The 15,852-nt window shown below is 40.9% G+C and overlaps 1 protein-coding gene across 1 annotated transcript; it reads right to left on the reverse strand.

Annotated features, from left to right (window-relative positions):
* Positions 1–13,910: 13,910 nt before the first annotated feature.
* On the reverse strand, positions 13,911–15,261 carry LOC145116651 (acyl-acyl carrier protein thioesterase ATL3, chloroplastic-like). Its single transcript, XM_079052972.1, has 5 exons — positions 14,908–15,261; positions 14,620–14,720; positions 14,433–14,542; positions 14,247–14,342; positions 13,911–14,153 (listed from the first exon to the last, which is right to left on the reverse strand). The coding sequence occupies exons 1-5, from the start codon at positions 15,099–15,101 to the stop codon at positions 14,034–14,036; spliced, it is 621 nt and encodes a 206-aa protein (XP_078909098.1). The 5' UTR covers positions 15,102–15,261; the 3' UTR covers positions 13,911–14,033.
* Positions 15,262–15,852: the final 591 nt, after the last annotated feature.

Here is a 15,852-nt window from a genome sequence, read left to right on the forward strand (position 1 = left end):
ACTCTGAACTAAGATACTCACCACCTCGATCGGATCGAAGCATCTTAATGTTCCTGCCCAATTGATTCTCGACTTCCTGTTTAAACTCTTTAAACCTCTCAAAAGTCTCTGACTTATGCTTGATTAAGTAGACATATCCATATCTACTGTAATCATCAGTAAAAGTCAAATAATAACGATTAGCATCCCTTATGGCATGTTTGAAGGGCCCACACACATCCGTGTGTATAAGATCCAACAAACCTTCACCCCTCTCACAAGAACCTGTGAAGGGTGACTTTGTCATTTTTCCAAGTAAGCATGATTCGCAACTATCATCTGACTTTAGGTCAAATGACTCCAATACTCCATCCTTTTGGAGTTGGCCTATGCGTTTCTTGCTTATATGTCCAAGACGACAATGCCATAATGATGCTTTATCCAAGTTATTATCATTAACAGAATCAATACACAATACATTATTTCCTAAGTTATCAACCACAGATACAGTTTCATACACACCATCACAAGGTAATGCTTTAAAATAAAGAACATTATTAAAGAAAGCATTGATCGAACCAACTTCATTATCAAATGAAAAGGTGAAACCTTGTTTATACAATGCATGAAAGGAAATAATATTTCTTGCCATTTCTGGCGAATAACAACATTTATTCAAATCTAAACTAAACCCACTACTTAGCGATAAAGTATAAACTCCAATCTTGGTGACAGGTAAGGCTTTCCTATTCCCCATGATTAAGTTTATTCTTCCATGCTCCACATTCTCACTTCTTCTTAGTCCCTGCAAATCAGAACAGATATGAATACCACAACCGGTATCAAGGACCCAAGAGTTAGAATGGGGCGAGTTATTAGATAAGATAGTGTAAATACCTGCATGGTTGGGTTTAACTTTCTCATCCTTCACATCTTGCTGGTACTTTGGGCAGTTCCGCTTCCAATGTGACTTTTCATGGCAATAGAAGCATTCAGCCTCTTTAGGGTCAGAAGAAGGAGTGACAAAACCTTTCTTGGTTCCACTTGAAGAAGAGCCATCAAGGGTCCTAGCCTTGGTACCCTTCGAAGAGCTCTTCCTCTTCTTCCCTCTACCTTTCCCGATTGCCAAAACCGGGGCGGAGTTTGGAGTAGGAGTGTTAACAACCGACTTACCCTTAAGACCTGTTTCTGCGGTCTTGAGGAGTCCCTGAAGTTTGCTGAGTGTGACCTCTTCCTTATTCATGTGATATGTCATGCAGAATTGATCATAGCACGATGGTAAGGAGTGCAAAATGATATCTATTGCAAGCTCCCCAGGGAAGTTCACATTAAGCTTCAGCAACCGATCCACATACCTTTGCATTTTCTGCATGTGGCTCGTGACAGATTCCCCGTCCTTCATCATGGTTGTTATGATAGAGCATATGATTTCATACCTCTCTTGTCGTGCACTTTGATGGTATCTTTCCATCAGATCTTGGTGCATTTCAAAAGGGTAGAAGTCCTCATAGGACTTTTGGAGTTCCGCTGTCATGGTGGCCAACATGATGCATGCCACTTTTGTAGCATCCCTTTCATGTGCCCGGAAGTCAGCGATCTCCTGGGGAGTTGCAGTGGTCTCATCAATCTTCTTAAGCTCCTTGTCAAGGACATATTCTTTGTCCTCGTAGCGGTTAATCATCCTGATGTTTCTGATCCATTCATTGAAGTTGGATCCATCAAAAGTGACTTTCCCACACAAGTTCATAAGGGTAAAGGAGCCATTAGGATTAGAGCCAGAAGCAGCATTGTTTGAAGACATCTGAAAGAAGAGAACAAGATTAGTTTAGATATTAAGAGAGTCCTTAATAAAACACCCAAATGTAATATTAAGGCTAGGATCCAATCACAATATATTATAACTTAGAAGAGGTATGCCGTAATCCAAGCTATAACATATTTGAAAGGTAGGTGAATGACGATTCACCAATTTCCACCATGAAAAACGAAATATAAATATTAGGTTTTTAATTGGTTCTTAGAAATTCCTATATTCTTTTGAGATTCAATGAACTTTTCAAAGGCATGTTTCAATCTCGAGTGTGCCCTCCAAGTTTTGTGACTGGGATACCGAGGATCACAAAACGAGGTGTGAAGTAACCATGCAAATCACTTGGTACCCTCAAGGTTTATCACTCAATCGATGTGCCGGTAAACCACACACACTCCACCGATGCTATGGTAAACCTTAAGTCACCCTTTACCTACCTTGTTAAGTCCAAGTTAGTGTGCCGGTTAACCACACACGCTCCACCAACGACTTAAACAAAGTGTAAAGTGTAATTTCATGGATTAGCACCTTATTCACATTTTCCTAAAGTAACTAAGATTGGGAATTTAATAAAAGCATTTAGTTACTTTATAATATTCATCATACTTTTAATGAGAATTTATAAGTCCTTGTCTTACCCGTTCGGCTAACGACCCTCCACCGATCAAGGAAGCGGTGGGTGAGAGTGGACACCCATTAAGTTGCCATTTTATAGGCAACAACCTTATACCCCCCTTATAGACCCGCTTCGTGAATGAGGCGTACTAGCGGTAAGACGACTTGTTGTTATACATATATATATATATATATATATATATATATATATATATTAGTAACTTATAATATTATAAAGTATAAGGGTTGAATTTTAACTTTTAAAATTCTAAGGGTTGGAACTAAAGTTTTAATCAAGACTTTACATGTTCCAAAACTTGAGGGCAAGTTTTGTAAACTTCCAAAACTTTTCATTTCTTATAACTTATGAGTTAATTGAGTAATAAAAATGAAGACTCTTCATTTTTATAACTCTTGTGTTCTTTTAATGGCTTTAATAAAAGTGAGACTTTTGGTTTTCCATAACTTGAGGACAAGTTATGGACTCCATTAAAACACATTATGATCATGAATTAAACTACCATGAAGGTTACAAACAATTCCTATGATCATCTAATCTTCATAAGTTCAAGAACATGAATATGAACACTTTCAAGAATCAAAAATTACACTTAAAAAAAACTTGTAATTTTAATAATTGCCATTGTAAATGGATTAGCATAAACATTACACCATCTAAAACAAGCTTTAAAACATCAAAACAGTTTAGGGTAATGTTTCTAGTCCATTTCCAGCAACAAATGTGCAAACTTTCATACGAGCAGAAAACAGAAAAACGATTTTTTTTTTCAAGCTGTTTGCACAAAAAAAAAACAACAAACAAACCTAGGCTCTGATACCACTGATGGGTTTTGAGCATTCTAACACTTCCTAAGTGTACATGCAACCCTAATAACCTTGGATCTATGTTTGTCTAATAATCATGCAAAGTTGAATTCCAAGGTTATATTCCTATCTAGCATACATGGGGAACATTTTTAACTTGAATGAAAGATAGAATAACTTACCTTGTTGTTGATTATGATCCTTGAAACCTTGTGAGCCTAGCACCCCAAGTGTGATGCCTCAAATGCTTCACACAACACCAAATACAAAGGAGTAAACTTTGAGAGAATCTTACACTTGCAAAATCGGCTCTAGCCCTCTTGTTTCTTATGTGTGTCCGATTTTGGTGGAGAATGGGTTTCTTATATAGTGTTGACACATCTAGGGTTACACCATGTAAACCCTAATGTGTCATGACTCTTCATTTCCATGACCCATGGGTTTGTAACTCCCATGGAGCATCCTATGGGTGGAACCCAACTTGATAATCCATTGAGCCTCTTAGCCCACTATATAAGATATGGAAGATTTACATAATCTACCCATATATTTAATTAGTTATCTTTTGATCACTTAATTAATTCTAAATTAACTGTTGATCAAACTAATTAAATAATATTATTAATATATTAGAACTTATAATATATTAATAAACCATAAGTGTTATTTCTCTCATTTTAGTTTATCCAATTGCATGGTGCCATGCAACCCAAATGGACCATGCCGGGTCGGGTCAAGTACATACCAGAAATAGTTATGGACTTAGACACCTTATCCAACACAATCTTGGAAAACCAAGACGCACCCTGTAGCTGATCGAACAAATCATCGATCCTCGGTAGTGGATATCAGTACTTCACCGTTAGCTTGTTCAGCTCTCGATAATCAATGCACATCCTGTGTGATCCATCCTTCTTTTTCACAAACAGGATTGGAGCTCCCCACGGGGAACTGCTCAGACGGATGAACCCTCGGTCTAGCAGCTCCTGAAGCTGAATAGATAGCTCCTGCATCTCGGGTGGTGCTAGCCTGTATGGTGCTTTCGTTATCGGAGCGGAACACGACACCAAATCAATGCGAAACTCAACCTGCCTCTCCGGAGGCACTCCTGGTAATTCTTCGGGAAAAACGTCCCGAAACTCCTATACAACCGGCACGTTTCCCACATATGTCGTGGTCTCCACCCTCGTATCCGAGATATAGGCCAGAAAACCCGTACACCCCTGCTGCAGGAATCTCCTTGCCCTCACAGCTGAACAGAGGGTTGATCCATGCGAGGCCCTCTCACCATGTATGACCCGTTCTCCCCCACTTGGGATTCGAACCCTCACTAACTGGCGCACGCAGTCAATCATGGCCCCATTGGCCTCCAACCAATCCTTCTCGACAATCACTTTCAGCCCTCACAATGGTATCGGAACCAAGTCAACGCGAAACCTCTCTCCAAGCACATTCAGGACACAGTCTGGATACACTCTCGTAACACTCACAGTGATATCGTCAGTAATCTCTACCTCAAGCGGGGAATCCAAAGTTCCCGGCGCATCCCGAAACTTCTTGCTAAGCGCAAGAGACACAAATGATCAGGTAACTACCGAATCGAACAAAACATGAGCCAACATACCATTGACCAAAAAGGTCCCTATACATAAGCACAAAGCATATATAAGCAATACAAATAATTAGAGAGCAGAGAAGAATAAATACATACCAGCCACGACGTCTGGCTCTGCCTGAGCCTCCTCGGTAGTCAGCTGAAAGGCGTGGCTCCTCACCGCTGGGGCATCCGCCTTAGCAGGGCGGACATCTATGATCCTCATCGTAGCGGGAGTAGGTGCCACCACTGTTCCTCCCCCTCCCTGCAATCTTGGACAATCAGCCTTTTTATGGCCAGTCTGGTTGCAGTGAAAACATATCAACCCCTTCTTGGGGCAATCCCTGATCACGTGGCCCGATTGGCCACAAACATAGCATCCCGAGCCTGTCCCCCGATATTGCCCACTGTACGGTTTACCGCACTTGGCACACCGACCATGACCCTGCTGGCCCCTGCTGGAAGTGTCTGAGGTCTTAGGCTTTTTAGCCTGACCCACTGCCGTCTGTGCCTGCTTAGGCTTCCGCTTGGTGCGGAAGTCCAACTCCATATCCCGCTCACGGGCCTTCTCCACCATCTCATTCAGGGTTTTATACCCTGTAAAGCTCACAAACTCCCGAATATCATCCCTCGTCATGGAATGATATCTCGTCCGCCTCATATCCTCATCTGTAGCGTACTGTGGGATCAACAAAGCTCGTTCCCGAAACTTGGCGGTGATCTCCGCCACAGTCTCGATAGTCTGCTGAAGGTCATGGAACTCCCTCACAAGTCGTTGCACCTCAATAGGTGGTGCAAACTCCACATCAAATCGCCGAACGAACTCAACCCACGTCATCTCAGCCACACCGGCTGCTCCCACCTGGCTGGTCACCTCCCCCCACCAATCTCGGACTCGGTCTCGTAGCATACATGAAGCAAAACCCACCTTTGCCGCATCAGGGCAGGAACTCGTACGTTGGGCGTTCTCAATATCCGCCACCCAACGTCGGCTAACAATGGGGTCCCTGACCCCGAAAAACTCTGGCGCCTTACACGCCTCTAACTCCCGGAACGATGGAGTTCGGGCCCCGATCTGGCCCGCAGCAATCTCGGCTCTGAATGACCTGAGCCTCTCCTCCATAATCTCCATAATCCCCTCCTTGACCATCCCAAAGATCACTGGGGTAGCGTCAAGGATGCCCTTCATAACCTCGGTTGCGATGATCTCGCGCAGCCTCTCATCAATAGGCTCAATACCACTGCCCGATCCAGATCCAAATCCTGATCCTGACCCCCTGTCCCAAATCGTGTCACCGCCATGCTGAACTGAAATGTCATAAACTATAATAATCAGGACATATATATAGGGGATCCTCCCACATCGGTCCTCCTTAGAGCTGCCAGATCTAACATTGGTTCGGGTACAGGTCCTGTACTTTCAGTAGTACGGGCCCAATACTACCTTCCACACCTACCTATACCTTTTCCCAAGGCTCTACCTGATAACTCCAATTCGTCCAAAAATTAAATCATAAACCACAAACCACCGCATAACCCAAATCCCAGGCTGTCCTAAGATTTTCTCTACCCACATCAAACAAACTAATCATAACAGGTTGCCTTTATGCATGCAAATTATACACAAAAAAGGATCAAATAGACTTTCGAATAAAGGATTCTACCCTAAGACCACAACCAGACAAGGAACAGGAAATAAGGCCAAATCAATCATTCTAAGGCTATAAGCTCCTAACCGTATACAATTTTAGAAGCATACACATAGCAGGTTTCATACGATTATCAAGCTCAAATATCAGTATAACATGGCTAACACATTGGGAAACTACTTACTTGGCTCGGCCGATCGCGCGCGTTGCACTCTCTTCTTTTCATTTATTAAAAGTTTTTAACTTTTATTTTGAAAACAATTTTATCATTTCCTTAGTTTGAGTTCTGACACACCCGAGAGTGTGCCCGAATCCCTCAAACCAAGGCTCTGATACCAACTTGTAACGAACCAATTTTCAAAACAAATTTTTCGTTTGTAATTATCCAAAATGCATGTTTATCATCAACAAAACCAGTTACAATTGTTTTCAAAACCATATCAATTACAACTTTATTTCCAAAATATCAGAGTGTCCCATAAAATATCCGAGTGAGAGTGCACGCCGCGCCATCATGCCTTACTTTTGCCCTTGGGCTCAGATGTACCTGAAACAAATCCACAAACTATAAGCTAATGCTTAGTGAGTTCCCCAGAGCATACCACATACAACACATCATACTAGCTATAACAGCTATACATATCACATAAGCCATGCATACAACCGATAAGGATGCCGTGGGCTCGTCCCCAGGGTCCTACACCAGGATGCCATGAGCTCTCCACATGGTCTTACACCTAAGTGCCATGGGTTCTCCCATGGTATTTGATAGGAAAGCCATGGGCTCTCCACATGGTCTTACATCCAAGTGCCATGGGCTCTCCCATGGTCTTCCATACAACATACCACATATATCAATAGCATACTTCCTATCTCATACCAACTAACATGTCACATAATACAATCTCAGCTAGGATACTACACATCATAAAATGGGCCGGCCTTGGTGCCTTAGACCCATTGGTATGGTGATGAGACTCACCTCTCACGAATGCTATGCTGATAAACTAGAATCAGATATGTCCCACGTGTTGCCCCGACTCAACTGCATGTAAGCATCATAAGATGGACTTGTTAAAATCCCAAAATTACCCTTAAGGTCAACCCTGGTTAACCATGGTCAAAGTCTAAGTCAACAGTCCATGTTGACCTCAACTCGTTGAGTTCCTACTGAGTCCAGACAACCTGATCAAACCCTAGCCAACTCGCCGAGTTGTTTCATCAACTCGACGAGTTCACTTGATATTCAGAAAGCGAGGAAACTAGATCCGACTCATCGAGTTCCTATAGCAACTCGTCGAGTCCCCCTTCCTTTTGCTTGATGTGATGATACATCGAATCCACAGACTCAAGTGCTTAGATCTAAAACCCTAAGGTGTCTAGAAGGATAAATTTTCCAACTTTACCTTATAGAACCGTTCCAAATGCTCCAAGGCCCTTAACAAAGGTTGGAAAGCTCCAAAGCTTTGCCATATGGTCCAAAACTCTAGGGATCTAAAATCCCTCCCTTCCAGAAAGGTTTCTAGTGCTCAAAACGTTCTAAAGATGGAGGCTTTATGGACATGCATGTCCAATACATGTCCGTAGGCCAAAATGGCCAAAAAGAGGGAAATAAGCCCTAAAACCCTTGCATGGTGTCCTTGCTCAACCAAAGGCCAGATCTAACCCACCTTGGGACCATTTTGCTCTGGAGATTCATAAAGTTGCAAACTTTATGAATCCCATGCATGCATTCAATAAGAAGGGTAGGAAATTAAGAGTAAACTCAAGATCTAGTCATATTCTATGATAAAAATCGAGTCTTGAAGGCTTACAGTAGTCCACAAGATGATTAAGCTCAAGGATGGGTGCTTGGTTTGCCGGATCTTCTCACTATCTCCTTCTTCTTAAGCTTCAAAGGTCACTCTAGCTCACAAAGTGGAAAAGAATAGGGATTAGGGTTAGCACAAACATTCTTAGGGTTTGGAGGCCGATGAGAGGTCTGCCTCAAGATTCATAAGGAGATTATATAGGGTGCAAACCCTAAAATTAGGGTTTTATCATTACAGCTCCTACTCGTCGAGTCGGCCTTCCAACTCGTCGAGTAGGGTGTAGATTCCGCGTCCTTGAAATGTCCTCTACTCGACGAGTTGGACTCCCAACTCGCCGAGTCCACATACCAAAACCCTAAATCTTAATTAAATTAAGTAATACCTGGAACAGGTGTTACCTACCCAACATATTTGTAGACATAAAATACATATATACAGTTTAGATCTGGAAAACAAAGTTTAAATCGTTCATACAACATAGATCTCAAAATATAAAACATACATATACAGTTTAGATCTTAAAAGTTTAGATCTGAAGGAAAAGGGTTCAGATCTTGAAGAAAAGTTTAGATCTGAAAGAAAAAGTTCAGATCTGAGAAGAAAGAGGTTCAAATCTTTCATCCAGCATAGATCTCAAGTAAATAGATAATATATATACACATAACACGTAATTTATATAAAATACTTCATATCTATGTGTAAGATGAAAGTGACTACACACTCACCTGATAAGGAGTGATTCGGAAAACACTTCGCTTCTTAAAATAATCTTCTTTGATGAAACTGGGAAGTTTGCTTGAAAACCGGCCTCTGCACGGGCAGAGTTTCAAACCGAAAAACCCTTTTTCTTGGAGACTCCGGGCTCTTCGAGGCTTTCTTCTAGATCTAGAAAGGTTCCCTAGGCTTAGGGGGAGGGGGGTTGGGATATGCTAGAGAGAAGTTAGAGAGAGAAAGAGAATGGATTTGGTGTGATTTTGGAGGCAGCCCTCGCAGCCCTTTTATAGGCGTGCGAGGCCTCGGTACGCTGGGCGTACAACAGCTCTACGCGGGGCGTAATGCTCGGATCGTACAACACACGTCGGTCTTCAGATGGATCATCGGGGCAGGCTCCGGACCGTAGAAGGCTAGACCGCTGGGCGTACGAGCTTCGGTACGCGGGGCGTACTCGGACGCGAGGCGTCTCGGACTACGCGGAGCGTACCCCTCGCACCAGGTTCGAGATTTCCCACTCCGACTTCAAAAATACATATCTTTTTCATACGAGCTCCATTTTCGACGTTATTTATATCTACGCGTACGCGGGACCGTACTCTACAACTTTCGTTTAGACTCCGTCGGCTAATTTTGACTTTATTTTTAAAGTTATATTTTTAACATGCCGGGACAGGAAAAGTTCGTTAAAAATTCATAACTTCTTCATCCGATGTCCGTTTTCGTCTGTCATTTTTACCGTTGTGCTACTATTAATGAGATCTTCGATCTCGTTTAGGTTGTGTCGGCCAAAAATCGACCGATCTAATATTCGAACTTCGGGTTGTGCACTGCCGATCCGAAACTTAGAAAAATCATAACTTCCTCATACGAAGTCAGATTTAGACGTTCTTTTTATGCACGCTCTCGGTTTAATGAACACTACGACTTTCGTTTAGATCGCTAGGGCTAAAAAGTCCTCTATCGTAAATTCACTATTTACGTCACACAGTGTCGTGCCGGTTCAGTCGCGAAACTTCAACAAGCCATAACTTCTTCGTTATAACTCGGATTTCGGCGCTCTTTATATGTACGAAATCCTTGTCACGACCACTACAACTTTATTAATCGATATCGGATTTATCTAACATTTTCTTTTTGGCGCTTATTTTTATCCTTTATTTATTATATTATTATAAACAAGTAATAAGCACACAAAAGCACATAATTCACATAATATTCAAGTAATTCATCTTTATTACTTTAAAATGGGTTACAACGGTTTTATTAGACTATTACATCATCAATAGTGCTTAACCCAGAAACACGGGCGTTACATGTATGAATAACATTCCTGTAACATGCTGTTTCGAATTGTTCCCATTTTGAATTGGTAAGAAAAGGATGAAGTGCTATCAAGCTATAGATACCCGAGGGGTTGGGTTTCAGACCCAATAGGAATTAGATAATGCATCTTGGTTGCTCGGGTATTCAGTTGGAGTTTTTGGACCAAAGGGTAGTTCGGTAATTTATCAGCTCGGACCTTTGTGGAAAGTGGATTTTAGTTCGGGATATTTTATGGCAGGCAGAAATTGATAATAGTATGGAGCGTCTCGATACCTTTCTATGGATATATGAATGGTTGGAATCGGAGTTGTATCGAGTAAGTGATAGCCTTCGGAAGAATTAGGGTTTTGGGGAAAGCCCTAGTATGTGGGGCGTACCAAAGTGGTACGCAGTGCATACCGAAGAGAAGGAACTACATGAGGCGTAGCTGGAGGAACGCGTAGCGTATATGCGAGGATTGGATCGGGGTGCGCGGCCTCGTACGCGGGGCGTACGAGAAGGTACGCTGGGCGTACGAGGGTCAGGTTGAAAACCCTAATTCAAGGGTTGTACCCTATATAAGCATAATGTTAAGCCTTCTTCATTCTAAGTCAGCTCCCACCCTCTAAAACCCTAGAACTCGTCCTTAATCATTCATGGTGGCATTTTGAACTTATGGAGTCTATTTTTGGAATGTTTGGTCCATTTCTAAGAAGGTGGAGTTTGATGCAAAGATGGGGATCAATGAGAAGCTTATGGATCTGGCTTTTGTGACTCATTTCCAGCTTGATGAAGGTATAAAGCTTTGAACTTGATCATTGGTGTCTTACATTTACCATATATGGGTTTTTGTTCATTTTGGTCCCAAGTGTGAGATCTAGTGGTCTTGATTTCATTCCCGGAGCTTTGAGTTGCTCCTCTTAGTGTTTCTGAGGTCTAAGGTCCATAAATTTGGCACCTTTGGAGTTTAAGACCATCTATGTTGAAGTTTGAGCCTTTGGAGTTTCAACACCACTTAGTGTTTAGACGTTATTTGGGACTCAGATCTGTGATTTGGACTTGTTGGATAGAGCATTAAGAGCTTAATGAGACTTTGTCTTAAAGGAGTAGTACGTTGGGAGTACAAGTCTGTACATGCAACGTACAAGCCAAACAGCCTGTACGCTTAACATACAACTAAATACGCCCTGCGTACTCAGTCAGATGGAGTTATGAGTATTGGGCTTCGGTGTGGGCCAGCTGTTGGGCATGTTTGTCTTGGGCCCTGTTAGGCCATCAGGTTTTGGGCTGTTAGTGATGTTGAAAAGGTCCCGAAAGGATTTAGGCCCAATTTGGAAAATTGGACCATGGATTGGGCCACGAGTAGGTTTTAGCATTTTGGGCTCAAGTGTTGGATTATTATTGGGACATCAGAATATAAGTGTGTTGGACTGAAAAGAAGGATTGAGCCTCATGGCAAGACCCATGTAGAGGTATGGGCCCAATTTGGAAAATTGGGCCATTGGTTGATTAATTGGCCTTTGGGGCCTTTCAGATTATAGTTTGGGCCAAAGTATTGGACAGGGACAGGTTGGGGTAAAATGGTATTTTTACCCCGGGTATGAAATGGTAGTTATGGAATAGAACCCAATTGCTAATTGGGTGTCATTTGATATTGGTAGCTTCGGGAAGTGGACAGGGAAACAACTAAGGATTTCTTTCAGGAAGCTTCTGCATTCGAGGTGAGTCTCCTCACCATACCAATGGGTCGAAGGTACCAAGGCTGGCCCATTCAGTTAGTTGAGATGATTATCGTGGAATCATTATTGATATGCCTAGTATGTATGTGAATGTGTTAGTACTTTATTGGTTAGACATGGAAGACCCCGGGGGGGGGGGGGAGCCCATAGCAGTTGGATATCAGACCATGGGGGGAGCCCATGACACATAAGTATAAGACCCTGGGGGGGGGGGGGGAGCCCACGACATCCTGGAGTAAGACCCTGGAGGGAGTCCACGACATCCATGTATGTTTATATATGTGTTATGTAGCATGATAGTTATGTTTCTGTGATATGTGGTATGTTTGTTGACTCTGTGTCATTTATATGGAAGACCCCGAGGGGGGGGGGGGGAGCCCGTGGCAGTTGGATATCAGACCTTGGGGGGAACCCATGACATTCCAGGTAAAGACCATGGGGGAGCCCATGTCATGTAGGTATAAGACCTTGGGGGAACCCACGACATCCTGGAGTAAGACCTTGGAGGGTTTCCACGACATCCTTATATGTTTATATGTATTGTTTATGTGATATATGGCATACTAGTTGTTTATGTGATACGTGGTATACTAGTTGTTTATGTGATGTGTGATATGCTAGTTGTCTTTGTGATACTTGCATGGAAGACCCCGGGGGGAGCCCGTGGCAGTTGGATATCAGACCATGGGGGGAGCCCATGACATTTCACATGCCCTGACTTCTTGCAGTGAGAACCATTGAGTCTGTAACATGTTGACTTCACATGCCCTGACTTCTTGCAGTGAGAACAATTAAGATTCCTTTTTGATGATTGATTAACTTGCATCGCCATGGCCTCAGTAACAACATTTGGATTTGAAGAAATATCACTCTGCCTTTCTTCATGAATTAACAATGAATGAACAATGGAAATATTAAGTAATGGATTCATCATTAAGATATGTCCTCTTATAGCTTTATATGAATCGTTTAATCCCATCAGTAACTTAATTAAACGTTGTTCTTCCATAAATTTGCTAAAAAGAGCAGCCGATTCACATGTACATGTAGGAACTTCTTGAATCATCTTTAATTCATCCCATATCTTCTTTATTTTTGTGAAATAGCTAGAAAAATCCTCAGATCCTTGATTAATAGAGTATAATTTCTTTTGAACTTGATAGATCAAAGTGCCATTAGATTGAGAATACCTTTCTCTTAGTTCGAACCAGATTTCCTTTGCTGTCTGAAGAAACAATACACTTTCAGCAATTTCTTTGTTTAAAGAATTCAAGATCCAGGAGATGACCATTGAATTAACTCTATTCCATGCGTGAATGAGATCTGAACTTGCAGCAGGAGGATTCATAGAACCGTTGACAAAACAAAGTTTGTTCTTTGCTGAAAGAGCTAATGTCATCGATCTCTTCCAGGCTACAAATCCTGTTCCATCGAAGAGTTTTGACACCAAAATCGTGCTTGGATTGTCCGAAGATCCAAGGTAATAAGGGCTTGAAATTTCAATGTTAGATCCATTGGATCCGTTTGCTTGATTTGGAGTAGAACTTGACATGATTTAAAAAAAAACAGAGATCAAATGAAGTGAATAAGAAACAACAAGATTGAAATCAACAAGAATGAAATCAGGAGCTTCCTCTCTGATACCATGTAGAAATTAAGATGAGAAATGAATTGATTGAGAGAGAAAATTGAGAGAAATGTTTTTCATCATCATTGAATAATAATACAATACATCAATATATATTGCACAGAAAAGCATTGCGTACTAATTACGATTCTAACAAACTAATTGACGTGTCACTTCTCTAATGGTTGACTTGTTGACTTTTATTCTCCAATAGATCATATCATAAATATAAGTATATGGCATTAATAAGAACAAGGTACATTTACATGATGATTGACGAACATTACTTATGAAAAATCAATAAAGTACACGTACTGTTTATCATGCAAACAAACCTCTAACACTTATTTTCCCCCACAAAAATGGAATCAGCTTTCCACATCATGAAGAACAAACTGTGCAACTTTGGATCTTACCTCTGGTGGAACACGGATTGGGCGATAGTTTTTGTCAAGCCAAACTAAAGTCGACCTTGCCTCCAAAATTGGCTACATCAAGAAAACAACCATTGAAGGGCTTTTTTGTCTTTCAACACCTTAGCAACAAGCCAAATAAACTAAGAATATATAAAAGTCTGTAACCTCTTCATTTGGGATCTTCATGATCAAGTGTTCAAAGTATACACGAGCAGCTGATGTGTCAGATATCCTCGCTCTCATAGTAAACCTATCTCCAATCTGTTTTCACCAGAATACCATCAAAGAAACTATTAAGGGTAGTTGAGATTTGAAAATAAGTTTGGAATTATCAAAAATATAAATACATACTTTCAAAGGTCCAATAAATTTGAGTGATAAGTCAGACAGAGCTATCGCATTGCCAGTTTCAGCAATTGTATCGATATTTATGCCAATCTTTTGCAAAAGTTTACGACGAGCTGTTTAACAATTGTCAAGATAATAACTTTTTAATCTCATTAAATAACTAATTGAGTCATGTGAATTAAAGACCAACCATGTTGACAATAATTAGCAAAGACTGCATTGTTCACAACTCCATATTGATCCAATTCGTAATCTTTAACCCAGAGTTCAATCTCGTGAAATTGACTCATTCTGTAAAGAAGGATTAATAATAACAAAAATGGATTCAATCTACAAATTGAAAATTATTCCTATGGACATTAAATTTCAAAGCAAACAGTGGCAATTAAAGAAAGAAAAATGATTACCCTGTAATTGCATGACAAAGCAACAACTAAGGAAACTGTAGGCTAAATAATAGGATCAGTTTAGTAATTACCCTTTGCCACCTTTGAGATCAAAGGAAAAATTGGTTGAGCACCGAATAGGCGTTGGCAGCCGCCGGTGGTTCGTCCGGCGAAGTAAGTGAACATTTGATGAAAGAAGGTGGAGGCCGTCGGCGGATGACGTCTTGACACGTGAGGTCGGAATGATCACGTGCCCCAGGGAGAAGACTGCCTGCGACTGCGACATTTCGCCTGCGTTTTTATCGAAGGATTGATGTTTTTCGGCGATCAACTCTACTAAGTCTTAGGCCATCTCCAATGAAATGCCAAGTAGGAGAGAGAATACTTCAACTCTTAAAAAACTCAAAAATTTGCATTATAATTCTATTGAACGGTTACCTTCTCTCTCATCAATATTATATTTAAATTTATTCTATTAAACTCTTATACAACTCCCGAGAGGGTCTTATAAGGTGGTAACAAAATATACATATACCACCCCTGCTCTTTACCAAAATTTATCAGCCACCCCTTGTCAAATCAGGTACTTTTGCTAATAAGTACTATTCACAAATGAGATATAAGGTAAGTTGGATTTTTTTTTCTCATTTTTTTAGTATGGCTTTTTAGTTCGTCTGTGGATATTTTTATTTTTTTAAGTAGGTGTGTGAAACTAAATGAATATACGAGTAGTTTAAGAGTAGAATAGATTGTTTTTCAAAAAAAAAAAAAAAAAAGTTATAAAAGTTATTATATCTAATTGTTGAATTGTTTTGTGTTCAGCTTTATATCTTTGAGGGTACGCGTTGTGATCCGGTTGATCAGATGGAAGGTTGCGTTGATGAGGAGCCATGAGGACTATTGTATAATGAAAAGTGATAAAGATGACATAATTTCTTCATACATTGCATTGAAAATATGATAGTCATTTAAAAAATATATAAGCTTTAAATCAGATTGGACACTTCGTACGATTTACTGTGGATTAGAAAGAAAGG

Source organism: Lactuca virosa, chromosome 5 (assembly GCF_052849685.1).
Source record: "Lactuca virosa cultivar CGN04683 chromosome 5, Lactuca_virosa_CGN04683_v6, whole genome shotgun sequence".
NCBI classification, from domain to species: domain Eukaryota; kingdom Viridiplantae; phylum Streptophyta; class Magnoliopsida; order Asterales; family Asteraceae; genus Lactuca; species Lactuca virosa.